Source organism: Tribolium madens, unplaced genomic scaffold, assembly GCF_015345945.1.
Source record: "Tribolium madens isolate multiple individuals breed KSU strain unplaced genomic scaffold, Tmad_KSU_1.1 Scaffold_19;HRSCAF=116;Tcas5.2_LG9, whole genome shotgun sequence".
Taxonomy (NCBI): domain Eukaryota; kingdom Metazoa; phylum Arthropoda; class Insecta; order Coleoptera; family Tenebrionidae; genus Tribolium; species Tribolium madens.
In genome coordinates, this window is record NW_025400983.1 from 4,401,128 (window position 1) to 4,429,040 (window position 27,913).

The window sequence follows — 27,913 nt, forward strand, 5'->3', positions numbered from 1 at the left end:
AACAATTTCTGTGAGAAAATTGTTGAAATGCTGAGATAAGAAGTGATGGAAGTAGTTTTTTTTTCAAAACAACAAAATTAACTTCCTTGAACATGAAGTTTACGTTTTCTTCCCATGTAGTGGATTATAAATAAAATGTAACTACTGATAATCATCGAGAAAAACGAACTGATCATCAGTGGATATCCTGCATTTAACAAGGATAATCGTTCCCTTTCAGCTGACTCACCCTGTAGAATATAATTTAAAAAATAATGCTACTCTGGATACAAAAAACACGTTATATTATTTTGTCATACGTACGCTTATTTGGTGAAGATACTGCATGTAAAAAAAAAGTAAAACAGATGAGTATGGTTTAACACAAAACATTTAATCCAGTCAAGTGGCGTCCTCTAGAGACACCTCGCCGGATTCACACGTTTTTTTCGGAGGAAATTACCATTGAATACCGAATGTGATTAACACAGAATGAACTTGAAATGTTTAAACCTGCAAATACAATACGCGAAAAAAATACAAGTCAGATTAATAATCTTCAAAAAATTTAAATTAGTTAATCCCGAGAAATGAATGATGTATGTTCTTGAAAAAATCCGTAGTGCATTACAGTTATTCTGTGAACGTCAACAAAATAAACACAAAAAATCAAACTTTCAACGCATCTTTTACAATTTAAATTCGTCCCGACTAATTAAACACAAACAAATTAATTAGAGAAAAAATTAATCAAGCAAGTAATGTAACTGAATTCATGCGCCATGAGTCATTTTATTAATGTAAAATAAACACATTATATTCGTTATGAACCGTTACAAAACATATTTTTTAACCTCGTTTATTAATTAACCAAACCTACCTTTTTTCTGTTTTCATCAAACAAAGAAATTAAGTATTCTCGAGCAGAAGGGACCGGATTCGATGACATCAAACTCCTCATGTAGTAATAAACAGCATCCAATTTTCGCCTCTACAAAATAATAAAATTACAAAAAAAAAACTAAATAAAACAACAAACTTACAGCATACACCGCAAGTACTGCCAGTTGGTTATAAGGCTTGCCATTTTTGGGATTAATTTCATGGGCTTTGATGTACCATTGGCGACATTTTCCATAATTCGATGTTTCGTTAACTTGTTCTCGATATCGGCCCAAATCGCCCAAAAACAAGAGTAACTTTTGAGCAGAAATCAAGGCAAGTCCCACGTAACCCAAACCTTTCTGGGAATTGTTATTGTTACCCAAAAAAGTGCTCAATTTGAATTTATAACTCTCCTCTAACGAATCCAGCAAACTCTCGAGATAATTCGTGCCTTCGTCAATCAAATACAACAAAAATCCCTTGTATTGCTCCTTATTTCCAGGATCATTTGTTATCGCTTTTCGTGTCACTTCGATAATGTTGTGATAGAGGATTTTCCATAAATGTTGCTCGACATTTTCCGCCTCACAAAATTTCAAGTCTTTGCAAAGTAGGTATTGGAGGGCTTCTTTCAGGAATTGTCTTAGGGACTCAACCGTGCCCCAACTTATCAAAATCTGACCCGAATTCATGATGTATTGTAACTCATTATCGGCCCGTTTTATATCTCTGATTAGATTAGGATAATGACAGGATTTAAACCCATCCGAGCTTTCGTCATACCACCCCGGCCTAATATTCCCAAACTGATCAGTAGTATACATTTGAGGCGGTGTCGTTTCCGTATTATCCGAAAATCCAGGCACACTAACCCTCGAACTTTGCGATTTAACAATAATCGGTTTACTCGGATTATTATGATCGAAAAGACTCTTCTGATGACACGGTTTCCGGACTTCCGGGTATCTCGGTTGATCAACGTGCGTCATTTCCTGTTGTTTCGGTGGAAGAATCAAAACTCCGGCCTTTTTCACGTTGATTTTCTCCGTTTCGCGTTCAGAATTGCGTCTGCTTCGATCAGAAAACTCGCGTTCGGAGTTTTGCCGACTACGGATTTCTTCACGCCAGTTTTCCGGTTCGTTGGTCGAACTACGACGGTTCCGGTCGAAACTGGATTCTCGGCTAGGGTTGCGTGAACGTCGGTCGTAGCTGGAATCGCGACGATCGCGCGAATGACGACGGTTTCGACGGCCGCGGGGCTCTTGAGGGGCGCGGAAAGTAGATTTGGAGTTGTCGAGACTGGAGTCGCGGGGGCGGCTGCCACTGCGGCCCTTGTTGCGGCGGTTGCTACGTCTAAAAGTAGATAGAAACCATGATAAAAAATATTTACTTCCATCGCGGTGTTTTGTAAATTTTGCATAAAAAATTGAAAAGATTGAATTGAGAAAACAAAATATTGAAAAAATGACAGGAATTGAATAATCAATATCTGAAGTCACGTTATAATCGATGAGAAAAGTCGTACAGGAAATGAGACTTCAACAGCTTTTTTAGTGTTTGTTTGTGATCATTTATCATAATTTATACGTCACTAAAAGTGTACTTTCAAATTTGAAAAAAGTAGAACAAGTCATTAAATTTGAAAAAACAAATAATTACTTTCGATTTGGGTTTTTAGTTTTTTTGCCAACTTACTTTTTTGATTTTTTCGGATTGTTAATATTTGGAGGCATAGATTTGATACTAATGTCGACTAAACTTGCTACGGATGAACTTCTTGTCATTGCGTCGCTTAAAGCTTCAGCTTCAAGCTGATCATGTAATTCGACTTCTTCACTCCAATCCTAAGAAAAAGAAAACACAAATATTAGTTACATGCATACTATTTTATTCTCAAGTTTATCTTTGTTTCATTGATAAGTATTTTGGTGTATGTTACTGCAAGAATTCATGTAACATGTGTCTTGAGATTTAATTACAGCTTTTTTACTCTATTCAGATAAATTTATTTTACTTCACTTTTTTAAAATGTTAAATAACATCATTTCATATAAAAAGTCGCCACAATTAATTTCCTACTACAAACTGTACTTACACTAAGATTAAAAGTAGAAAAAAAAAAACATTATTTTTAAGTCAATCTTTCAAAAAGTAAAATCAATTGTTTTTCATGCATATTTTCAGCAAAAACAATTTGCTAAATTATTTTTTATAGTCTGTTAAATAAGTCTTCATGTTTTACCAACGTAGGAAAATTGGCTCAAAAATGGGTCAATTTTCACAATTTAATGCACGTTTTTAAAGGTTCTGCTGACGTGGGGGTCTAAAAACGAAATAAACAAAGCGACCTAAACTCAACTGAAATAAGAAATATTCTTCAAAACATTATGATTTTTAAAACAGTCTAAGAATGTATTTATTGAGAATCAAATTTTCTAACATGGTGTATGAGCTCATTATTTTCTTTCCTATAATAGCCTTCACGTCAGCTAAATTAATTCAGTACTTCACACAATTAACTGACAACGAGACGATAAGCCTTTAATATCTATGCACAAACAATAGATAATGCATAATAATAATAATAATAATGATAAAAATTAAACAAAAAACTGCACAACTTGAAATTTTCCAAACTCACCAAAATCGTATTGCTGCTGCTAGGAACTGTACTTTTGATTTTCTCTTCTGGTGTTGGTGGCGTTATCGGTGGTGTATTTTCTCTTGTTTCAACTTTCTGACTCACTCTTTCCTCCTCAGCCCAATTTTCTTCTTGCACTTCGTAATTCTGATTTCTCCTATCGTCTTTATTTCTTCCGTGATTTCTTCTATTATTCCTCTCGCGGCCGTTCCTTCTATAGTCGTAATTCCTCGGCGATGCCGGTCTATCCACCCTATTCAAATTATCATTACTTTTGGTTCTACCGTAAGGAGGCGTGGGAGGTCTTGAGTTACAAGGACTCGAAATCCCCAAATCTGGAGTTCTGGATCTGTACTCGCCTTCTTGGTGTAAACGCCCTCGACCTCTGTGTCGATTCGGCAAAGTACAGTACCCCACATTTTGATAGTAGTTCTGGTTCGTGTTGGGGTAGTACCCCCCAACTGGGTGATAATTACTACTGCCTTGAAACGTTAAACTCGCCCCATTCCAGTCATCTTCAACCCCTTGGTTCAATTTATTGTCTTCTAGCATTTTTCTGCGGAATCGTGGGGGTAGTTTATCGACGTTGATCGACTTATGTGGGGGCCGTTTATCCGATTCTAGTCCAATCGTGCTGTGTCGTCGGCCACTGGGGGGTTTCGTGTGGCTTTTTTCGTAGTTGCGAGGCGGAGGTCCCGACGGTTCCACACTCCGGGTGTCCCTCATCCGCGAGTGGGCCCCATTGGGGACGCCTCGTGGTTCCGAGCCTTGTCTCATCTGTCTCCACTCGTGGTCACTTTCGCCGCCCCCATGGCGCCGATTCGAGTACCGTTTCGATCGGGGGGCGAACTTATCGTCGTAGTTGCCGTTAAGGGTGTGTCTGTCGTTGTCTTGAGACATCTCGCGGGCGTTTGCCACCGCCCTCGGGACGTAAAGCATCTGTTCCGGTTTTCGGGGTTTGCGTTGCGGTTCGGTTATAGTTTCCGGTTTGTATTTGTCATCGTGTGCGTAAGGTTTAGGTTTGAGGTTTAGGTCGGGGTCAGACTCTTCGTTTCCTGTGTTTGATTTTCTTAAAGGTCCACTACCTGGTCTGTAAATTTCCTGCTGTGGTTTGCCACGTTTCATATTTTTCTTTTCTGGAATGTTATTCTGTGATTAAATCGGTGAAATTGTGATTTGCCGTTAAAAAATTGTTTATAAACACGGGCGATACATGAGGGGAATTTTGAGGTTATGTCACTTCGAAGGGGCAATTCTAGGCTTGGGAATGTTACGAATGGGGTTGTTAGTACACAAAAAGGGCACAAATCACTTACTACATCGAATTTATCACTTTGATGTTATATAAAATTAAGAATGATTGCGACAGAAGGTGACACCTACCCAGATTCTAGTGCTTTTTCCAACCTTTCGCATTGGCACACGCAACGAATAAATTTCTTTCAAATAAATATTTTCCGATAAAAATCCACTCCCAATCTACCTAATTAATCATTTATATGATAACGTTTCATCGAATTAATTAGAAAAATCCACGATTTTTGAAAAATATCTCGTTACGAAATTTTGACATTTGGCGCCAAATTTAAACTTCAAAATGAGTCTCCGAAAGAATAAAGAAAAAGATAAATTTAAAGGGCTACCCCAGCGTAAATCAATGGCAGGCCCCACTCTTTTGAGCACATTCACCCAACCGGGGGCCATGAGAAAGAGCATCGTCAGCGACATGATGGGGAAGCAAATGAGGGCTAGTTACGACTCTGAAAACGAAACGGTCAATCTCCAACACACTTTACCTTATAAAGACTATACGGCGCTAGACGGACGTATTAAAATGGTGTCAATCACGTGAGTACCCCACGAGACAACTGCGACCCCTTATGTGCCCTTTCCAGTGACGTAAATAAAGAAATTTTGTGTTGCAAATACAACGAGGATTTTGCCTATTTAGCAGCGGGTTGTTCGGATGGAAACATCATGATGTATACAACCGAAAACGGTACTTTATTCACGAATTTGATCGACAATGACATCGAAAGGGCGACTGCTCCGGTGACGGCAATACAACATCGACCGGTCTCGAAAAGCTACCCCATTAATAACTGTTTTACTTGCACTTGTAACGAAAATTTATCATTCTCGTAACCCCTCTAAAGCAAGGCTTTTAGACGCTAACGGATTCGTCAAATGTTGGAATTACAATTTCAATCAATGTCTTTATACGATCAAAGAAAATAGGGAAACTTTCGGCCTGACTTACCACCCCAGATACCCCAAATTTGTCACTTATGGTGACGATTGCAAAATTTATTTGTACGATGAGGAAAGCAAAACCCAAGAACGGATTTTATCAAGCAGGTATTTTCACAAAAATATAATTGTCCCACCCTTAATCCACACCCAGTAACAACCCCAAGATCCACGACGGACATACATCTCGAGTTTTCGCCGCCTGTTTCCACCCCCGATCCAATTACGAATTACTAACTGGGGGTTGGGACGACGTAGTCCATTTTTGGGACTTGCGACAACCTCATGCGATACGACACATTTCGGGGGTTCACATGTGCGGCGAAGGCGTTGACATCAACTCGAAAGGGACCGAAGTCTTGACATGTGCTTTTCAAGTTGAAAAGCCATTTCAAGTCTTCGATTACGGCTCTGGTAACTTGATTGGAACTATGGACAAAGGGGAGGAAAACTCAAAATTGTACATTGGGAAATACGTGTCGAAAGATTTCGTCGTGTGTGGAGGCACAGCCCCTAATATTTTCCGAATCATTGATATGACTACTTACATGGTGAGTTGTTTAGGGGTGATTTTGTGTTGATTCATGAGTTATATTAGAGTGTGGCTTCTGTTTTGGGCTTACCTTCGGCTGTTTACTCTCTGGATTTGGGCCCCCCGAAGAAAGGGGTGGCTGCTCAACGCACCGATATCGGCGCTTCGCCCCAAATGGCCTTCGTATCGGGGAAAAAATTATACCAAGTGGACTTTAATTAAACAATCGCTCTTTATTGACATTAAAGCGATACATTTTATTTTTTTTTATAATACACGCTATAGTACAAAAAAGAAAAATCTATCACACAAATACACACAAAGCAAGAACAGCGTTAACTAAATTTCTATTCTAAAAAGAAAAGTAAGAATAAAAAAAAACCGTTGAGTTACTTGCCCGAGGCTTGAGCTTTTCTTGGGGTTTCACGGGGGGCTGTAAGGACTAGATTTTTAGACAGCCAAAAATTGTGATGTCGAAACGAAATCGGGAACCTCTCCTGCTCTTATTGTTTTATGAATGGTCCACAGTTGGTTTTGGCAGTGAAACTTAAATTTACAATTTGTGTCGAAAAATAGCCTATTTACATCAAGCGCAACACTTAAATTTATTTTGCACTATCCGAGAGCAGTTCAGAGAGACAGAGAAAAAGAGAGACAAGCGAGGGGAGAAAAAATTTCAAGCACTTAATTACAAACGCAAGAGTGCAGTCACAGCCGTATTTTTTTGTAATTTGAGCATTACATAGTGTTGTAAAGTGTATTATTGTGCCTTGGTTTGATCGGCAGTCGAGCGAGAGGATGACTTTTTCCGTACTGTTGCTGTTTTTTCGTAGCGCTCGCAATCACCGACGCCACAAGACATGGGGGCGCCGTCCTCACCACCGGCGTCGGTCTCTCAGCCATTTTATCGCTCTTCCACTTGGAGGCGACTTCAACACACGAGTAACGCGCAGTACGCGGAATCATTGCTTTCACGCTTTTCGAGCGTTTGGCCACTTGTGGTTCTTTGTTGTTCTCGAACAGACCTAACAAATTTTTAAAGTTCATCTCGTCGACTTTCTCCTTGTCTTGGTGGAGATTTACAGGCGACGCCGGTAAACTCGTCACTTTGTTCTTTCCGGTTTCCGGATCGGGGTTTGTGCTAGTTTTCGCTTCGAATTCCTTCTTGAGACTTCGGACGATTCCAGGGGTTGTATTTGTGACGTTTGACGCCGATTTAGAGAGAGAACAGTCTGCAGGAACTAAATCCATCGATGACGGCTCCGGAGCGCTGACAGATAGTCGCGATAAACTCTTGGTTTTGTTATAATCGCCCGGAATTTTGATAGTCGGCGATATGGCACTTGGAGACAACACCACCAAACTCCGATTGATCGCTTCCACCGGTTGTTTGTCTTGTTCGTTCGCGTATTCGAAAAGGGTTTCCGATGAGGATGATTTTGTCATGTTATTTTCCTCCAATTTCTGTTTTGTCCTTTTGACCGTTCCCGGATGCCAAGGAATGTCCTCTTTATCGTAAGGGAAAATTCCCGAAGTGCCACTTTCGTGTAGAATCTTCTCCCCTTTTTCATTGTGATAATGTACGGGTCCTCTCGGCTTCATGTCGTACGAACCCCAGGAACTATTCCTCGAAGGTAACAACCGTGTATCTCCTGACCCCCACGAGCTATGCCTCGACAATCCGACCTCGTTTTGCGACCCCAGCGCTACGGCACTGTCGTACGAACTCCACGAACTTTGCCTCGATGGACATTCCCTCAATTCGGGGTTTGCAACTTCCACGATTGAGATCCTTTGTTGTTTCTTCTCCTCGCGGTCAAAAACCCGGTCCAATTGATTCGAAAATGGATCCTTAATACTAGTTTGCACAGCACTTTCCGTAAGGTTTTTCACTTGAGTCGAGCTAGTCCACACATGTCCGTTCACTACACTATCAGTCCGGGAATCACAGGAATCACTTGTACTGTTACAGGAAGACGTCGTCTTTTTGTCATCATCGCCGGGGTCCCATTCTTTTTTCAATACGCGTGGCATTGGGGGCGATTTTTCCACTTCTTTATTCGATTCGAGCTCACTGACGCGGTCCTTCACCGATGGAATTTCCTTGTGGGTGAGATGCACGATTCGATTCGGGGACACACTGTACGATTCCCCGTTATCGCACGGCATTAAAACGTGTCTTTGAGTCTTTTTCTCCTTGATGCTCTCTTTGGAAGTCGATTTTTGACTGAGATCTTCCAAAGAGATCGAAACCGGGGATTTTTCTGCCTCTTTCGATTGGTTATCTGGTGACCAGGATTTCGGCCTCGTGCCTAAACTCCTCAAGTCTTGTCCGGAGAGAGCAACGTATCTCGGCAAAGCTTGAATTATAGGAGTCGGCTCGCTGCCTGGAAGAATTTTGTCCGGTTTATTATCCGGCGATTTCAAGTTTGTTTCAGACTTGGATCTCTGTAATTTTTCCTTGTTTTTCATCGCGTCCAAGATGCCCTGATAGGTCTCCAATTGCGACAAGAAACTCGTGTTCGGCTTTATGCACGTTCTTTTCTCTTTGACGTGATGCATCGCCGTTTGGAAGTCCCAATTGTACGCTTTCATGGCGTACGCGATTACGACCGATGCCGATCGACTCACGCCCATTTTGCAATGGACGAGAACTTTCGAACCGTTCTGTTTCGCGCTTGTGATGTATTTGAATGTGTCGTCCCAATATTTCAAAAGATCGGTTTTTTCGTCGTCACAAACACGGACGTTGAAATAATTGAAGGTGCCGGGAAAGAAATTGTCGATTTCTCGTGTCACGTTCAATATATGGCCAACGCTGCAACAAAAAATATACATCAAATACACTAAAAAATTAACAAAAACAAAATTACTAACCCATTCCTTTGTAACTCTTCGTAATTTGAAGCGTTCCATTCTGAACCTAAGTAAACGTGATCGAAAATCTCCGTTGGTGCGTCCATCTGACCCAAAATTGTCAACATTTCTTGATCGATGAAACTCTTGTACTCTCCCAAGTCCATATCGAGATCCTCCTCCAACCTCGTCCTTATATATTTACTCGTAACTTCGTCCAAATCTACAGACATCATGATTTCCTTCAAAGTCGTCCTTATAACCCTTTCAGTTTCTTCGCGTTCCCTTGGCTTAGTCCTTATTGAATCGGGCGATGGCGGTCTTTTGGACTCGAGATTATCCATTGCATGCCATTCGTTGAGACAAGACCTATCCGATTCGATCCTTTTTTCATAATAATCGACCCAGTCATGGGTCAGACCACCTTGGAAGTAATTTTGTTCGCGGGCTTTCGAACTGACCTTGTGTAAGGTTTGGAGGGCCGACCTGAAACAAAAAAAAATTAACACCAACGAAAGGGTCCACGGCTTCAAGGACGACAACTTATACCACGAATAAAAGTAATTTTAAGTATGTCTCCAAACGGAAGTTTAGATTTTTAGCCTCAAATAAAAAAAAAATCCAAAATTTTGAATACAACCGATCCCGGAAGCGTTCAAATCTTACTCTAGAGTCACAATATACCTGTCACTATCCCACATAGACCGTTTGGTGAGGTGCGTTTTGCGATTGACAACCATTATCACATCAACATTGACCGTCAGTTATCACAACCGGACGTAAGTCACGTGATTCGTGAAAATCGCAATGTGTTCCTTAAAACCGTATCGTCGTCTCGACGATTTGGTAAAAGACAATCTGATACAACCGCACCAGTGATTAATTCACAAGAGACTGGCACTCGTAGTCATTGAAGGATCCGAACATGGCCATCCGCGCGATACACGGCCGACCTCCTCGCACACACCAACACAAAATCCCGCGCGTTGTATCCTTTTGTGAACGAACGATTCCTATAATGTCAGTTGATGATTTTTTTTAAGGGAGAAATAGGGTTACAAAGGGGTCGCGTCCCCCGATCAAGATTCACTGTTATAATGACGATAACAAATCGACGGGTGGCGCGCGAATCAAAAATAAGAATAATAATCCGACTCAAATTCTTCTATCGTTGATGCAAAATAGTAGAAACGAGACGCAATGACGAGAACAAAGTCTATACTGGACGGAATAGAAACATGGACGTGCAAATTAAGCCGTGGAAAGGAGAGGAGTGGCCGCAAAACCAACCTGCTCTTAGAAGCACGGCCTTATTTAGACATACGACGGACAGAGGTGGACTTGCAGTGTTTTTGATCTTTCCAAAAAGGCAAATCGATGAAAATTCAGGTTTTCAAAAAGGGGACCAAGTAAATGAGAACGCAGATATTTTTATTCGATTTTTATTTCAATAAATAACCAAAATTTTTGGACTTTGCTAATCATATCATCAGCCCACTCTTCCCAAATGACAAGTCACTGACTTTATTCGAACAATAACTCATTTTATGAATAATTAACTGTAGCAAAATGTTATTGTCAACGATTTTTTATAGACTTTACATAATTTTTAATAGAAAACTATACATATAATAATTCATGTAATTTCATTTTTAAATAAACTTATGCGAGGATAAAGTGACTTTTTTTTAACAAGTGAAAAAAATCTGAATTTTTATTAGCAAAGCATGCGAGGCGTTTCATAATAAATAAATGTACTGAAAACAAACTCAAGTTATAACGACCTCGTGTAAAAATAGTTCTCAAACTTTAGAAAAATCGCTGATTACGTTTTGCGTTCTCATTCCTGGTCCCCAAATAAGGCAAAACTCGTCAAAATTTCGCTCTAGCTCCATAAAAGCTCCCGTTCCCACCGTCTCGACCAGTTTCTGTTTTTTCCCGTCGGTCGTGCCGTTTTGCTCAATGAAATCCTCGGCGATACCGTTATCGAAGTCCGCGTTTCGTCCATATAAGGCCCGCAACCTTCGCGACATCGTCCATTCAGTGTCCACCATCACCGTTCAGGACGAAGAAGACCGCCAACTTTTCATCGACCTTCTCGCGCGAGAAAGCGCCGCACCAAATTAAGGGCAACGGGGCCGACGCGTTTTCGCCAACTTCCCTTATTTAGTCGCCGCAATCGCCCACAACAATTCCGAAATAAAAATAAAAATATGTAATATACATCACGTGGTGAAATGAGGCGACATATGCATCAAGCGTCAGGCTTTTACTTTCGCGAAAACAAAAGTTTTTTGCTATGATTTCCTTTCGAGGTGAAATTTCGATTAGAAAAAGTTCGACATGACTCCTACGGCGTCCGATCGCCTTAAATGGCGTCGGCGTCGAGACGCATCTCGCTAATTTTGGGACGCGGCGGCGCGCCCGACTACCACATTTAAAATATACTCACCACATCGCCTGGACGGACACCGGCTTGAAGATGTGGTGGCGGCCGCAGACGCTCACGCTGAAACCCCTGAAAAGCACAAAAAATAAGTAAATACAAACTCATTTCGTCAAACAACGCCGCATACTGATATACAGCATGTACCAGAAATAAGTTCATTACTCATAACCACTTTAAACAAGAGCAACACTTAATACTGGAAATTAAGATGAAAGAGTGAATATTTTAAGATATTTTAATAAGCGTTTGTTCTTGTTTTACTCGTAAGTAATTCTTTTATTCTGATATTTCGGTATTGGTATTAAAAAAAAAATTACTCACCCGTCGCCGTCCAATCGTATGGTCGTATCTGCCATAACTTTCAACACCAACCCCACTGTGGTTTTTTCATTACAATCAATGCCTAAGAGACACGACTCTTCGCCGCGTTTGCCCATTCTGGAGACGATCACCAGGTAGCGTACTCGAGTCGCATGGACGCTTTCCAACTTGACGGCCTGGAAAAAATTTAAAGACTTTCTTTTAAAAGGGTCGAAAAGGTGACGAGATGAATGCGGAACGCATGCACGAAACGGATTCGTTTTCGTTCCGATTTATATCCTTCGAGCGGTAGTCATTTCGAATTTCCATACGGTAGGTTGGATAACGGGCGAAAGTTGTCGTTTATATGCTGGTACTACATGTACCATCAAACTGTTTTTAATTAACGTGATGCATGTTTACCGTTTGATTTATTTGTTAATTAAGTGGAAATGAAAAACCGAGTTAACGGTCGAAATTTTCTCTTTTGAAAAAATGTCCTCGTTTACGGGCAATTATCTTCGCGAGTGTTAGATGAACATGTAAATTAATTGGCAAGAAAAACATGAACGCAAATTTTCAACCAATAAAAATTCCTGAGCAATACAAAAACAAAATTTGGTGTTTCAACGTCTTGTGTTTTATTTTACTGCTTGCCCTCTTTACATTAATTTCATCTTATCGACAAAAATTACCATAACAACGTAATTTCAATTTTTTTATTTATTCATAAAACGCAAAGAAAGCAGCACAAATATAGGCTCCCTACAGAGTTAAAATCGTCCATTCAAAAACTACAACACTTTCGACGATTTGTCGCCACCCACAATGACCACAAAAATAGCAACTCGTGTGTGACTTTTTGCGCGATAACTCTCGCTTCCTATAAAGTTTGTGTTGTTTTTATTGGCAAAACTGTTGCTTCCTTCATTCAAAGCTTTACTACAAACAAAATCTGCTGCTACTTATCTAGATTTTTTTTGTCAATATTTGTTTAAAGACAGGTTTAAACATTAAAACGTAATCTTCACCTTGACCATCCTTTCTTTTATTACAAAAACAAAATTTATTGTTTTTTCGATTGAAAAACTGGAAAAACCAATCGCAAATTCGATTACGAAACCTTGCAACATTGACTCACAACCGTCTGCACGCACAAAAAAATCACGCACACTTTCACTTATCATTCGACAAGAATATCAAACACAAGTCGTAAAGAAAAAATAAACAACACAAACGACAACCGTGATAAATATTTATTACCTGACTTGGTAACCAACCTGACAAGACAACAAACCTCCATGTTATTTCTTTACCGACCGTACCCTCTTGTATTATCACTAGCGACCTTTGCTGCGATAAAGCGGTGAAAGTAGGCATAGGTTGGGCCATTTTTTCGTATTTTTCCTCGCGATGTCAATGCACTCGAAACGGATTATTATTATTTCCCCCCGAAAAAGGTCACTTGTTGCGTCGTAAATACAAAGATTAAACATGTGTGAGGCTATTTACGTTTTTGGAACCGGATCAAGAAAGGTTTCAGGGGCGAACCGTGAACAAAAACTCAAACTCGTCATATTAATACCTACAACCCCAATTTTTTCGAATACTATTGAGAATTCACAAAATACACCAGACAAACAGAAATACTGCATTGAACATTGACCCTTCTTACACCAAACCACTGAATGTACTTCTTCAAAGAGGCTATCGGTCAAATTCCGTCAAAGCATCAAATTTAATGCTTTAACACAACAGACTATAGTATAATTTACCTATTTATTGTTGGTAGGTGACTCGGTATTTGTTCGTATAATTGATTTTAATCCAAGAATCATGTATGAACACCTTTCTCTTAAGAAATCTCGACCTTTAAATGTCAAAGATTAACGGAACAAAGAACATCTTCGCACCTGATTGATGATCGAATCTTTTCCTCCAAAGTCACGAAAACGCGTTTGTGGGCCAATCGATAATGCATTTTTCCATTTATGACGTCCATCGTTTGCGTCATACAGACCTGACCTCTCGCATTTCCATCGATTCACTTACCATCTTGAGCGTTTCCTCGGCTCGCAAAAGATCGACGATCGACTGGAGATGCTTCCTGATGTTGCTGCCTTGGGCGTCTGTCCGTCTGTTGGATTTTTGCGCCTCCGCGGCCGGCAGTACCAAGGCTGTACCCTTGCCCGCGAAGTAACACTCGCTGAGGCTGAAAACGAGAAGAAAAAAACGTTCAATCATCGTCCTGTTTGGGATTCAGACAGTCACCGACCCGTCGACATTGACAGCGTAATCGGAATATATCGAAAATCTATCAATCGTGAGCGGTTTTCGATGGATAAAGACCGAAAAGTCGAACGGTACTGCAACGAAATGACGAATCGTTTCGACGAGGCGGACGGAGGCGTTTATGACGTGTGAGATTTTCGCGACGAGGTCGCTGGCTGAATTTCGAAGGAAAGTCGGAAAAACTCGACAAGTTTTTTCATAAATGTAGGACGAGATCGTTAGTTGTCCGAGTGACTGTTATGGTTGTCGACTTGACCGCGTGATTGTTGTTTATTGTACTTCTTGTACCAGTGAGCTCCTTAAGAAGTCGGGAAAAAACCACGACTTTATTATTTAAATAACAAACAACTTTAAAGCCAGTTACAAAGTCTATTATCATTCGCTCATATTGGCTTCATTAATTTATTAAATTGCTCTTGGCAATGTTTAAAGTCCAACCAACTAAAATTTGCATTCAAAATACAATAGGCTAATATCATAAAGTGCTTCGTAACCATCTCAAGTGTCAATCACCGGAATTTTCAAGTATCTTTCGCCATCACGGATCACAGGTGTGTAAACCTGTCGAGGTCGCAAATATGCAAAATATCATCGATAATAATTAATTGGTATTCAAGGACGGAGATTTTTTATAAAAATTGTATAAAGGTACCGAGGCCTCAAATTTCTGTTTTTGAAAGTTCGAACACTCCCAGTCGTAAAATAAAACACGAAACCATAGAAGGAAAATTTTTATTGCCTTTTAAATACTCAACAATTCACATAATAGCATATTTGGACTAAAGACAATAATATATGCATAAATGTTCTGATCTCTGAATTGCAACCTTAACCTCGAATAACCATTTTCGAAACAATGGACTCGGATAATAGCCAAATTCTCACTTATAAATCAACATTAGAAAGATTTACATTGAAATTTGAGATTTTAAGCTTATGAGAAATGATGTATCAAAATAAAATTCATGATTTATTGTAATGTATAATTCCAAATTACTCTGGGTGGCGGTATATTTCATTTTAGAGGCAAAAAAAATGTGTTCAAATATTTCCCTCACTTAACACCCCACATAGTAGACTTCCTAATTGAACTCAAAATCTTTGTGGATTTGTTCCAAACAGACCCGAAACCCAGATTACCATTTAGTCTGTTTACCGTCAAACCCTCCAACAGCTGGTAGACGACGTAAAACCGTCTTCAGGTAGTCTTCCCAAACCCCCGGATTGTTTTTCTTTCATCCTTCGACTCGACCCTATTTCCGTGATTTTTTTCCACATGTGTCGCAACCGAAATTTGACGACGTTCACTGCCAAATTCAATTGGCCGTGACCCACATCGACGCAAATAAAGTTCGCTTAGTAAAGAGATAAATCGTTGGACGATTGCGTAATTAATTGGCCGCGGTGGTGAATGTTTGAATAACAACGAAAATTAGCGAACCGAAGATAATTGATTCGAGTATATGCTTATTAAATGGTGGTACCGTTGAGGTTTTTGTACTTTTCTCATTTTTTTTTGAGTTATTCTCAACAGTTGAAAAGACAATTGAATGGGTATACATAAAGGCACCGTTAGACACATTCGCGTAATAGAATCTAATTGTAATTTTGCGAAAATAAAAAAGTAAAAGGCCGAATTTTTCCACGCTTGCACTCTCAAGCATGTCCGGTTTTGTTATTTGTTTATTTACATAATTAACAGTATGGTACAACATTATGTACCAATTACGGTGTCGTAAACTGTTATCGATAATTTTTTTGTTAATTTACTGTTGTTAATTATAAAAACATTAATTGCGCTGTTGCTGTCACATTTTATTTGCAATAATAATTACAGGAAAAGAAATTTCTCTCACAAAGACATGAATATACACAGTGACTCAACTATATGATGTCACTATTCAAAATTCACACAGTTATTCGACTATTTTTTTTCATCAATCACTGTCCCATCAAAACCTACTCTCAAATGATGTAATTTCCACACAAATCCAGTCCGCACAAAATCCGGTCACCGGATTCGTCCTTTCTCCATCCCGGACCTTCACGACCTACAATTTTCGTCCACTTTTTCACTTTTTACACGATGTCCCACTGTACAGTTAGATGCACACAAAGCCCATGCATGGGTGAACGACCATTATCGTTCTCCGACGGCAATGCCTGCCTGCCTGCCTTTACCACGCTCGGCTAAACGAGAAAATATTCCGGACAATGGAAGAAAGGGTTGATGGACATGCGAGGGTTGAGCGGACATTGGCCTTACGATGACGTCGACGGCGTCGCGACGACGGATAAATCGAAAAAACGATGGGCGATGACGAAAACCACAATTGCGTGATCGAGAGACGTAATTATTGACTTTTCCAGAGAATGAGGGTGTTCTATGGTAATGACAAGGCGATTAGATCGCCCGGAATGACATTTTGAAGGGCTGTGTGGGTGGTGAAAACATGCAAATGACGGGAGATTCCGGAATTTAAGTGTGGGGAAGGGATCGATGAGAGAAGTGGAACAAACAACAACACGAAAACGTTTTTAGTACATAATACCAAAAGTATTTCACTGTAAAAATAGTTTGTTGTAAAACTTGATTACTACTCATTTAAAATTTAAGCAATTTTTTGCACCCACAGTCAATTTTCTCCTGTTTCAATAGCCTCAAGTATCTCTCATCAAAAAAGTGCCTTGTTACCTTACCATTATGATTCTTTAATTGTCTGGTATCTCACCTTCAGATCAGCTTATTTACGTTTTGTGAACACGATCCCGCGAGCAGTAAAACCAACATAAAGTAATTCTAGAGTCTAAATATTTATTCACTATTTCCAGAATAAGTTAGTTGCTAAGATTTTAAGCAAATACTTCTTTGAACCTCTCTTACATGAATAATTGTACAATTTGCCAAATTTCTCCTTTTTGAGTAATTGCCAAAAATCTGTGCCGCAGAATTTACCCTTTTGAACTCTTTATACGTGCTTTCACCTCGACTTTCGCTCGTATCGTATCAAAAATCGTCATCCATCACAAATTCGTCTGCGATTGTCGATGCAGCACGTCGATTATCCAGACGAAAAAAATCAACCGGTTTCTGGAATAAAACCGCATCTCAATATAGCGTGACCGGCCATTTTGAGAAAAATACAAAATCATTAAAAGCGACACAATTTCTACGAAAACTCAAGGGGCGTTCCGCTTTAATAATTCATTTTATTCTCGGTATTGTTACATTGTGTCCATGAAGGCCATCCGACGCACCGTCACTTCGGGTGAACCCCGGAATCGGGAAAAACTTTCAAGACAATAAAAACGTCGTTTTCACTCGTAATTTCCTAATAATAATTGTATTTTTTCCTCGTCTGAGTTCATGTATTCGCTCGAATTAACCGTCAACGCGAACAAAGAAACTTTCTAAAAGGCGCCTCCACTGACATTTATTAAATCGATATCAAAAGAGAGGAAGTACGTAACTGCTTGATTACGTGCTACCACAACAGGAACACGAAAAATCTACAGAAAAATCCGCTTATTACTCAACGATGCACTTCTGACACGATTCTCACCGTTGGTAATGTCGAAAGAGCATTGTTTTACGTAATTGTGTGAGAGCATTCGCGTAATAAATATTTGAATAAAATCAAAAGCGCAAAAACCTTGATTTCTGACAAAGGCGTGCGTCTTGGTGGAACATCTGCACCGTGTCGGACAACGCGCCAGCGAAGAGATTAATGGACGTGCCAAGGTTGCCAATTTAGACTAATAAAACAATGCGAGTTTGCGAATGACGACAATAAATCGCTCGTCGCTAATTCGTATCTAAAAAATCAATTCGGAGGAACAAATGTGACCCGACAAATATAGATTTGTCAGTTAAAACACGTCTTCCAAAAGGAAGAAATGAGTTTTGAATTTACTAGCATGGAAAATACACAAAGGTCACTCACATCGCGCACATGGCTCATTTGATGCACACTATGTGCAACACTGTTTTAAATAGCTCGCGGATTATCTGCAAAGTGCGGGATGTTTTCAGGTTGGCACACTTGAGACAGTTCAAAGACAAAGTTCTATTAACAAAACGCAACTTGAAAAGAAAAATTTATATTTGGACAGGCACCAAAATCAGCTATGACCATGAAGATATCCTTGATTTGGTATCTCCTCTAAAATATTTGGCCTCCACACTTATCAGAAAGTCTATATTTTTATTATTTTATTTATTATGAATTAATTTTTACAGATTTTTAAAACTATTTAAAAAAATCAATCTTTGATGAACATAACTGTACACACTGTAATCCTATCAGAAAATTCGTTATTTCCTTTGCACAATCAAAAAAAAAATAATTTAAGATTGTTCATTGTTATTTATTTACATTTGAGTGCTAAAATTAATGGTCATTATTGTTGACGCAAGCTGTGTGAAATATTAGTAAGTGATAAATTTGTCATGTGTAGACTTAATTTAAAATGCGTTCAGCGTTTATGTTAAAAATAATTTCTTTCCAATAATGCTTATAAAATTCCCCAAAACCAGGCAAACGTTACATGTAAAAAAATAAAAAAATGATTAAGACCTGGGCCATTAAATAATACTTTTCATTAAAAAAAAAATAATAATTCTAGCCGAAAAATCTTGTATCGGGCAATTAACGAGCCCAAAAACCTGTTGTGAGAAGGATTAAATTGCTAGAATATTTCGCGAAAACAGAATAAAATACGACCAATCAATTCGCAAATTAATTTTCCTACAATGTTCCTCTCAACATCTCGCCTTTGCTCGTTAAAAATTCGATTAAATCTCAAACGTTGGCGTATAAACGCTCATCGGAACCATAAAAGTTCTGTGCGAAGTTGCTGATTAAAATTATTGTCAAATGTCGCTTTTGGCGAATAATTGGCTTTCATGACGAATCATTTTTTACCGAAAGTAATTGTCATGTCAGTGAAGTAATCGATTAAGAAACCGTAACACGAAGCTGGCCCACATCCTAAATTATATAACGTTAAAAATAAATTAAATTCGCCCCGAATTCGGCCTTCTTTTGTATAACCATTTTATTGTGGTGAGGAGCAAGTGGCATATCACGCATTTATTACCGTCCTTCGAGTATTTCAGACCTTGATATCTGAGATCGGTTTTCTTCAGACCGAAAGGCATTAAATATCAAAACTCGCATTGCATCAGAGCACAAAACCGCACGATCCTATTACAAAAATGGGGCGGTTTTTCGCCCTCGTAACGAAATGGACTTATTACAAACACAATTATTATGTAATGTGAGATATTTATACAACGTAACATGTGGTTAAACACTTGGACATTACTTTCTAAGAAGTGTTTATTGTTTTAAGTTGTATGTCGGATAAACAGACACATGCAGACGTGGCGAAGAGAGGAAAAAAAGGAAAAGTGATAATCTCGAAGCAGTGCAACTTTCCAATTATTATAATTCAGAGCAGTAGACAAAAAATATAGTCATTAAAAGGCAATCAGGAGAGACAAGACGAGACGTTTAAGGTAATGATTGCAAGAGCTTGAGAAAGGGACCATAATTGCGAAAATTGGACGATTTGCAGGATACAAAAAAATGTCAATTTAATTTTGCAGGAAAACTGAACTTTTTTCTCTTCCATCAACCAGGAATTTAGAAAGGAATCACCCGATAATTGCGCAGTTTTACCAACCCACCGCTCATAATTACACAAGTGTTTTACCCGCGAATTAGCCGAGTGAAACCAATTCTCGCTTTGACTACATTTAAAAATCATTAATCGAATTCGATTGTTCGAAAGTATTAGCTCTCTTACAGTTAGAAAAGACTCGTTGAATGGGATCGCGCCCATCAATGGGCAAAAGCAGTAGCAGATGTTGGTCGAAGACGACAACGACGACGACGACGAAGAGACAATCGGATGCGAAACGCGACAGGAATAATTCATGACTTTAAGTCCGTTGGACGGGAACGGGAATGAAGTACGTGTTTGGGTTTTCTGAAAACGTTTTTAGACCAATGGCGTCGCACCAAACACAGAAAGGATGTCCTAATTAAACATCGAAGGCCGTCATCGGGCCGGCAAGAACAAAGAGTTATGTCGTGACGATACGCCCGAAACTTGTCTTTATTTTTCAATAAGGAACCGATTGATTTCTCGTTAGCAATTCTAATTGGAGGGTTGCTGCAATTACAGATATACTTTTACTTAATTAGAATCAAAGAAAGAAATTAAACCACACACAAACGAAAGTGCTATGAAAATACCTTTTTCTTTTACTCAATTTTTGAGAAATTGTTACGACTGGTTAAACGCGTTACGTTCGGGCATTGAATGGTAATTTTTGACGGTCGACTGGAGAATAATTTAATCGGATGTGTCCCATTTGGTGCAGCTGGATGGAACCCGTTTCTTTGTTACGTTCCTTCTTTTCACAACCTCGATGATCACAATCGGTACCAAAAATGTAACACCGAGCCGACCATTCGCTCGTGTGGGCACGAAATATTTAAAACATTCTTAAAGAAAAAAAATCACGACACTAAGTATAGATCGCTGTTTTCCTGGAAATTTTTGAAGAACAATACAAATTTTTGAATTGGTGTATTGTGATTTTTAAAATACTTTTCATATCAGATTTGCAGTAAAACGTCTAATTCATTTATGATTTTTTACGCAATCAATTTTTCACTCAAAAGGTCATAGTGATCATCCCAACATTAAAAAACGTAATTAAGTAAAACTTTTCGTCCTTGTAGCATTATTAATGAACAGGGAAGTCGAGTACGCCATTTATTACACTGGGGTGTTGACCGTAGAGCACTTGACGAAGCTTTTGTTAGCAGGTTTTACACGACAGACTATTATTATCTGATCTAATTTCAACTACAAAGTTTCACCCTTTGACATTATCAACCCTTTCATAAGACATCTAGTTGTGGCTGAATAAAATCAGTATATTCCACCAATGACGCAATGTTTGTGAGTAAATAAAACAATACATCGCTTGTATACAAATCGTCGACAAACTGCTCCAATTTCCAAGCAATTTTCTGCGGCGTATTGCATGTTCTGTATTATAAAGAACGGTTTTTATCTCTATATCTAGTCATAAATTAGTTAAGATCCACTCTCTTGACTATTACTATCATTAGTTGACAAAGAATCGTTTCGCTTCGTCGACATCCACAATTTTCAACAAGTTCGTGGTTTATTTTGCGCAACGCGATAAAAACATTACCTAAATAATAACAACAGTGGGTTGAGAAACGCGATCAAATAAATTCGATTTATATTTCGGCAACGCTCTGCGAAAATCTCGACCCAGTTCTTTTGTAAGGTTCCGGAACACGTGTCCATAACTGTAATGAAATGTAACCAAGACGTTTTGATATTTCGGAAACGAAACACCTACGATAAACAAAAACAAAAAACACTCACCTTTTCGGGTTCCGGTTCGTGTCCATGTTGTCATCTTGCGGTCCGGTGGATCCCTCCTAAAACAAGATAAAATTTACAATAAACAGCTATCATCAAATTTTAGTCTAAATATATTAATGATAAACATTTATCCGGCACGTGCCGATCCAGGAAGAAATTTCAGTTTCCCATTTCAAGGTTATTGTCGATAACAACAGTTTCGCATTTGACAACAGGAGTTTTTCATGTAACGGACTACTAACCCCCATTTCAGTAATTTTTTGACCTTCCCACTGTTTATTGAATTTACAAACATTGTTGAAGGACTTTTACAGTTAAAATTAACACTAGTGTGTAAGATTCGCGCCCTAAATATTACGGTGTAACGGATCAAAATTTCTTGCTTAAAATGGAAAAGTAAACGTCAAGGACAACCGAATTAATTCGACAAAAAAATATCACTGAATAATGTTACAAACCACATTAACATTTGGGACTAATAAATATTCACCACATTTTACGGTATAAATTCGACGTTTCCTTTTCCTTCGACCGAAAGATAACAAAAAAAACTAACACCAAATATATTTTTTGCTGGTTACGAAACAGTTTCGTATTTATTAACTTTCAGATTTTATAATTGACAGAAGTAATGACCCCTGAATTCATAATTTATTCCGAAGAAACTAATTTTGTGCAAATTAGAACCTAATTTACCTTATTTGGTAATATAAACAAAAAAATTTGATAAGACGATGGAATTTTTTGGGAGCTAATCAAGAAAATCTTATAATGATTCATCAGCGATCTTTTAATTTGAAAATTACCAGAAATGGACCGAATCGACAAAAACGTAACCTCGAAAAGCGTCTCGTTTCAATAAAGCTGATTTTTAAAAATACCGACATGCTTTCTCTCGCCGACACGAACACATCGACATACTGGAGAATCCGTATCTCCTTATATGGAAAAGTTGTGCACCGAGGAGAACAACAGTACGAATTTCATCCTTATCTGATTCGATAAGGCTACAAAAATATCAAAAATGGTAACTTTTGTATATAGTCCCAACGCCGTCACATCGACCCGATTCGAATCCACTCGACTTTTGTTGACCCATTACAAAACTCAACTTCTTGTAATTATTCCTCCACTGTAACACTCCTCATGCATAATTAAGTGCCATAATAACATGATTCATGAGCTTTAATTGGTTAACACAGAACCGAGCAAAAAGCGAGTTCACTCAACCGTTGATCACATGCCGTTCTTCCTTCTATCATCATGCAACCATTTTAGTAACTTATCGCGAGATTCATTTAATAATTTTCCAAAACAAAAGTTCGTTGTCTTAACGGAGGGTGCCGACCGCGAAATTTCACTTCCATAATAGCAAAAGTGGGTCGAAGTTGGATCCGTTTTGTTATTACACCCTTCTCATTTATTTTTTTGTTCGTTTCAATGTAATTGAGACGCCCACGTTACGGTCTTAATTGAGCACCGAGTTGAAATTTCGAAAGAGTCATTAGTATTGTGAATGAAAATTCACAGAGATGGTATAATCAAAACGAAAATAACTGTGTTTTCAAGTGTAGAGAAAGCCGAGAAATGGATGTTGGACTAAACCATAATCGGTTTATTAGCACCCTTCATCAAATATAAATGTCGTTGGCATCAATTGATGTGTCAATTTACTGACACAGTTTGATGGGACAATGGGATTGGGTTGGGTCATGGTGCGGTTTTCTAATGCAGATTAGAAAATTTTTCTAGTTTTTTTATATTGTATTTTTGACATATCTGGTGCAGAACTAGATTCAAATCAGACACGGTGTTTGTATGTCGTAACGCACAAGTACACAGACTGTCACACAAGCTGATATTTTTGTTTCAAAACCAATTTTATTTCAATCCCATTTTCCCAGAAACACAAATATTACATTATCAAAATGCAAGAAAAATTAATTAAAGTTATTATCAAAAGATACTATAGAGTCAATATTCCAAAGATAAATAATTCCTTTACACATATTAACATAGATTCTCGAAACTATGAAGTAATCAATCAGATAAACTTATCAATTTAATGAAAGTTATTAACCAAATTTTAACAGCTCGTTACTTTTATTATGAACACTTAATATGCAACTGATAATGAAACTACGTTGACAGGTAGCACCAAAATTTAATTGTTTGAAAATTAATAATAATAAAAAATGCATAAAATTTCATAGATTTTGCTTAAAAACAATTACTATGTAATTAATTAATCTATTAATTAGAATACATTGTGTCGTTACTGATAAATAGTTTATTTTTTTTATACTACTGTAGTAAATACTCAAACCTTCAAGATCTTTGAGATGGTCTCGAATACCCGGAATTTGTTCCATTATTGTTTACTATTTCTCTGTTAACTTTGTCAAATTCGTATCGCAATAAGTACTAATTACTCTAGTTGGTTCATCAAATTGAAGTAAATTATTATTTTGTGTTCCTGCAGGTCCTTGCCAAATGAAATTTAGCACACACTCAGCAGGATTCTGTCCCATTTATTTCAGTTTACACAAACACTCAGCAGGACTTCCATTAAATTTTTTCATCTTTCCAGCCTCAAACCATTTAACCACTTAAAATATACACGCAATATAATCCCAAACAAACAAATCCACTTTCTCTCTTTTGTTCAGACATGTCGATTGTTCCGATTGTAATAAATTTTCTATCTTGATTCGGAAACCCATCGTCCAGTCTGCTATAGTTCACGCACAAAGTGCGTAGGTTTATTTACAAACAGCCTAATTAGAATGCACGGTCGAGAAGTTGAAACGATTTGCATAAAAATTCGCTTTATTAAGACACACAGGAAAAAAAAAACAATACCAACTACGACATGTTTTATTTATCATATTAATTTACATTTTAATCGTGATTTAATTACAATATTCAATTTATATTTCATCGTTGAAACATTCCGCGTATTTTATTTTTTCTTTCTAAACGAAAAATTGTCATAATCATCGACGATTTTCTAGCGAAATGGGTTAAAATGGCGCGGGAATACAATACAAAACCGCCGTCATTTCCGCATGACATCAATTTTTAATATGTGCAATTACGACGCGTTTTTCGATCGACATGTAACGGTCCGTCGCCGACTTCCACGGTTAAGCGACCAACAAAATCTATCGATTTCGATCTGTCAACTTTCACGATGACAAAAAACCTCATCCGGATAGGTCATTAATAAACTTTTCGTAATCGCAGGAAATTAAGACGATATAGAGTGCAGTAATTACATGATTTAAGTCGGTTACTACCGGCTCGGATTGTATAATTTCATTAGCGTTGGAAAAAAAAATGATATCGAGGCGGGAAAGTCGACGAAATGCGATAAGAATTCGTTATTACCTCATGAGAATAACTTCTGAAAGGTTAAATTAACGTCGGAATTTTCAGATTCTGCAAATGTCGTTACGTAACATTCCATTACGGCCATTTTAAGGCTGATTTTAATTACTTATACGCTTACAAGGTTGTGTTGCAATTCCGTAGGTTCCTAAATTGCTTTTCGACTTATCTACATATAGACAACTTTTTTTTTCGATCTATCCATATTTGAAAAGACGCAAAAAGCGAGACGTGATGATGAGCAGTCGTGAGAAAATCAACATTGAAATTACTTCCTTATCATAATGTTAACTGGAGATTAATGAGAATTGCTCCGAAGCGAACGAAAAACATTCAAGAAAAATATTTAACACGTTTAAGAAAATTCTTGTTTTATTGATTCAAATGACATGTGCATGTTATAATATATCTCTGGCAAATTATCAACCATGAGATAAAAAGTACAAACATAAATCTAAGATTAATAACACCGAGATTTTTGTTCTTTTTGGTGAAAATCTCTGCTTGACGTCCTCACTAATAAATTTTAATTATTAATGAGAGAAAAGATTAGACCTGTATCAAGTCGCATAAATTGCCAGCAGCAAAGAAAATGTCAACATAATTCATTTCATTTTCTAAATATGGACCGATTTAAAAAAAATCTAGCAAGTATATTATCAACTGTCCGTTAATCGGGATTAAAGAGCAGAAAACTGACGTGTGTTGAAATGTAAAATAAATAGCAACAACAGAAAAAATGGTACGGGAAAAAAATAACAAACATTTCAAAATCGAACCTGGAACATGCAATAAATATTCATATAATAATATATAGATTTAAGAAAACTAAAAATTTTTATGTTTTAAATTATCCTTTATTTATGCAGTTTTTTTTTTAATTTTAATAAATATTGACATATGTATATATTTAAATAACACACATTTTATCTCATATATAAAAGCAAACGTGATACTTTTTTAAAATATTCTGCAAACATTTGTGGCCTTTAAAATAAGTTAAACAATTTTTGTTTTTATTTTGACAGCAGTAGAATTTTTAAAATCGTAAGAAAATTGGTTTAAGGAATTAAAAAAACATTCTTTTATTGTATTTTTGGCGAATTGTTAATCGAGTCGTTGTAGGTTCGGAAAAAAAATTAAAATAAAATTTGAAATATGTATATTAAAATCAAATTAAAACTTTTCCGAACATTCATTATGCAAACATTACTTATGGTAATGCAAACATAAAGGTAGATTTCTATCTACCCAAAATCTCATTTTAATTTTGATAATTTCTCTGTTTTGTAAAAATTCTTCAAGTTTTTAAAACATGCCAATTCTGGCCATTAGCTAAAAATAGTCACTGCACAAAAACGGTGTCAATGTTCGGAATTTTTCTAAAATTATATCAATCGAAATTCATTAAAATAATTTCAACAATTAATTAGATAAACACATCCAGTTCATTACTCACCAATAAATAATTAATTAAATGCCATTACCACGTTATTACATTGCTAATTTCTCATACTTTTACGATAAAACACTAAACAGTAACATTTCCGCAATTAGAAACTGTAAATTTACTAGTTTGCGCTAAAAAACTAATATTTTCGTTGTTAACAATAACACCAAGAATAAATTTATTTTGAAATGTGTCCAAATCCGTTCCACATTTTCATTATCACAAAACAAACCAAAAAAACACAAAGTGGACTGCTTGTCGTCTTAACAATCTCAGAAGCTTATCATGCTTATCACAATTTTTTAACCACAAAACAAACAGAAACATGGGCGTGAAAAGTACTAAATTTCATCAAATTATTTTTTTTCCTATTAGATAACAATGAAACTTGATCATTGTCGGGATTAACGTCCCTAAAAAACTAATCCTTTTTACGATGACATGACTCATAATCCGTATTTTCGACATCTCGCCACGGAAGCCGAACCGAAATTTCTCTAGCCCCTCGATCAATGAATTGCAAATCGGCCCCCCGAACCGGTCGAACATCTATTGATTCGTTTTCCTCATGCCGGAGGCGTTTAAAAAACCCTTCCTGTACAAGCATACTCACTTTGGGCCTAAGACGCACTCTCGGGGGCTTCCACGAAGTGTTTCCGTTGGCGTTGCCGCCGCCAGAGTACAAGATGCTCTCCCATGGGGACGGCGGATTCGGGGTCCTCGGGGGCGGCAAAATGTACAACATTTTTCACACGAATCACCAAGACATTGTCGCAGATTCAATTCAAAGTGATTTAGGGGTTGTTTAATCAACTTTTTCACGACACTCTCACCGAGACTGCTTGAAGCAAACTGACAGAACAGCTGCGAATACGATGGGAGAGCTCCGGTACGACAACCGCACGATACTAAAAACCCTGATACCGTTATTGTCCAACTTGGGAATAAACAGGTCGGAAAAGGTGACAGCAATGGGGTTTATGCCTTTTTAGGTAGCGGATTTGAGAAAATGACCAAAATTGAACCATTTGTTACATTTTCACGTTATCAAGACACGGGGATATTGTTTGTTTACTTTTGCTGACAAAAAACCTTATTATTCACTCGTAGATTAGATAAAAATCTTCGTTAAATATAACCTTAATTTGAATGTTGGTGTTTTTATTGTGACACAAATGAAAAATTTCGTGATTCTAAATATAAACAATGACAAGGGTTGGAAATATTTAGGACTTACGATACTCGTCGGCGAATTATTTGTGCTAGGACTCCGGCGCACCGTCACTAGGGCCATTCTTGACTTTTCACACGAAACACCCACATGAGTCCGAAAATCCTAGACACGTTTTTTTCAAAAAATAATAAACTGATATTTTTGACAATTACGAAAAGACAACAAACGTCACAATAAGCCCGTGTTCAATACTTTCATTTAGACCAATCACAACGCCC

General features: G+C 37.7%; 3 protein-coding genes across 8 annotated transcripts in view; 1 reads left to right on the forward strand and 2 right to left on the reverse strand.

The window, feature by feature from the left end:
• The window catches only part of LOC123015540 (telomerase-binding protein EST1A), a 19,266-nt gene extending 14,183 nt beyond the window's left edge, over positions 1-5,083 (reverse strand). Inside the window, exons 1-6 of one of the 4 annotated variants that reach the window (XM_044415317.1) lie at positions 4,889-5,083; positions 3,506-4,641; positions 2,560-2,708; positions 1,023-2,217; positions 860-970; positions 304-321 (exon numbers count right to left, since the gene is read on the reverse strand). In XM_044415317.1, coding sequence (XP_044271252.1) covers positions 304-321; positions 860-970; positions 1,023-2,217; positions 2,560-2,708; positions 3,506-4,630 — 2,598 coding nt within the window. In that variant the 5' untranslated portion in view covers positions 4,631-4,641; positions 4,889-5,083. The other 3 variants (XM_044415318.1, XM_044415320.1, XM_044415319.1) reach the window with 3 other exon arrangements.
• Positions 4,899-6,670, forward strand: LOC123015543. The gene is made up of 5 exons (XM_044415325.1): positions 4,899-5,353; positions 5,401-5,624; positions 5,674-5,863; positions 5,910-6,306; positions 6,354-6,670. Exons 1-5 carry the CDS (start codon positions 5,103-5,105, stop codon positions 6,507-6,509), a joined length of 1,218 nt encoding a protein of 405 aa, XP_044271260.1. The 5' UTR covers positions 4,899-5,102; the 3' UTR covers positions 6,510-6,670.
• LOC123015541 (protein phosphatase Slingshot) lies at positions 6,501-27,868 on the reverse strand. Of its 3 annotated transcripts, none has more exons than XM_044415322.1 (7): positions 27,699-27,868; positions 21,622-21,677; positions 13,945-14,104; positions 11,914-12,089; positions 11,596-11,661; positions 9,165-9,629; positions 6,501-9,105 (listed from the first exon to the last, which is right to left on the reverse strand). In XM_044415322.1, the coding sequence occupies exons 1-7, from the start codon at positions 27,753-27,755 to the stop codon at positions 7,026-7,028; spliced, it is 3,060 nt and encodes a 1,019-aa protein (XP_044271257.1). In that variant the 5' UTR covers positions 27,756-27,868; the 3' UTR covers positions 6,501-7,025. The 3 variants fall into 3 exon arrangements, with proteins under 3 accessions (XP_044271257.1, XP_044271256.1, XP_044271258.1); XM_044415321.1 differs by lacking the exon at positions 27,699-27,868 and adding an exon at positions 27,075-27,339; XM_044415323.1 differs by lacking the exons at positions 11,596-11,661; positions 11,914-12,089; positions 13,945-14,104; positions 21,622-21,677; positions 27,699-27,868 and adding an exon at positions 9,828-10,407.
• Positions 27,869-27,913: the final 45 nt, after the last annotated feature.

What these genes read in the sequence shown, in the direction of transcription:
- LOC123015543 (XM_044415325.1), top strand. Translation starts at nt 5,103, where the DNA reads ATGAGTCTCCGAAAGAATAAAGAAAAAGATAAATTTAAAGGGCTACCC. An exon ending in TAACTGTTTTACTTGCACTT is followed by an intron (nt 5,625 to 5,673) that starts GTAACGAAAATT and finishes CAAGGCTTTTAG; the next exon opens with ACGCTAACGGATTCGTCAAA. An exon ending in GAACGGATTTTATCAAGCAG is followed by an intron (nt 5,864 to 5,909) that starts GTATTTTCACAA and finishes ATCCACACCCAG; the next exon opens with TAACAACCCCAAGATCCACG.
- LOC123015541 (XM_044415321.1), bottom strand. Translation starts at nt 27,206, where the DNA reads ATGTTGTACATTTTGCCGCCCCCGAGGACCCCGAATCCGCCGTCCCCA. An exon ending in GTGTCCGTCCAGGCGATGTG is followed by an intron (nt 9,630 to 11,595) that starts GTGAGTATATTT and finishes TTTTTGTTTCAG; the next exon opens with GTCGGCCCTCCAAACCTTAC. An exon ending in GAAGAGTTACAAAGGAATGG is followed by an intron (nt 9,106 to 9,164) that starts GTTAGTAATTTT and finishes TTTTTGTTGCAG; the next exon opens with CGTTGGCCATATATTGAACG.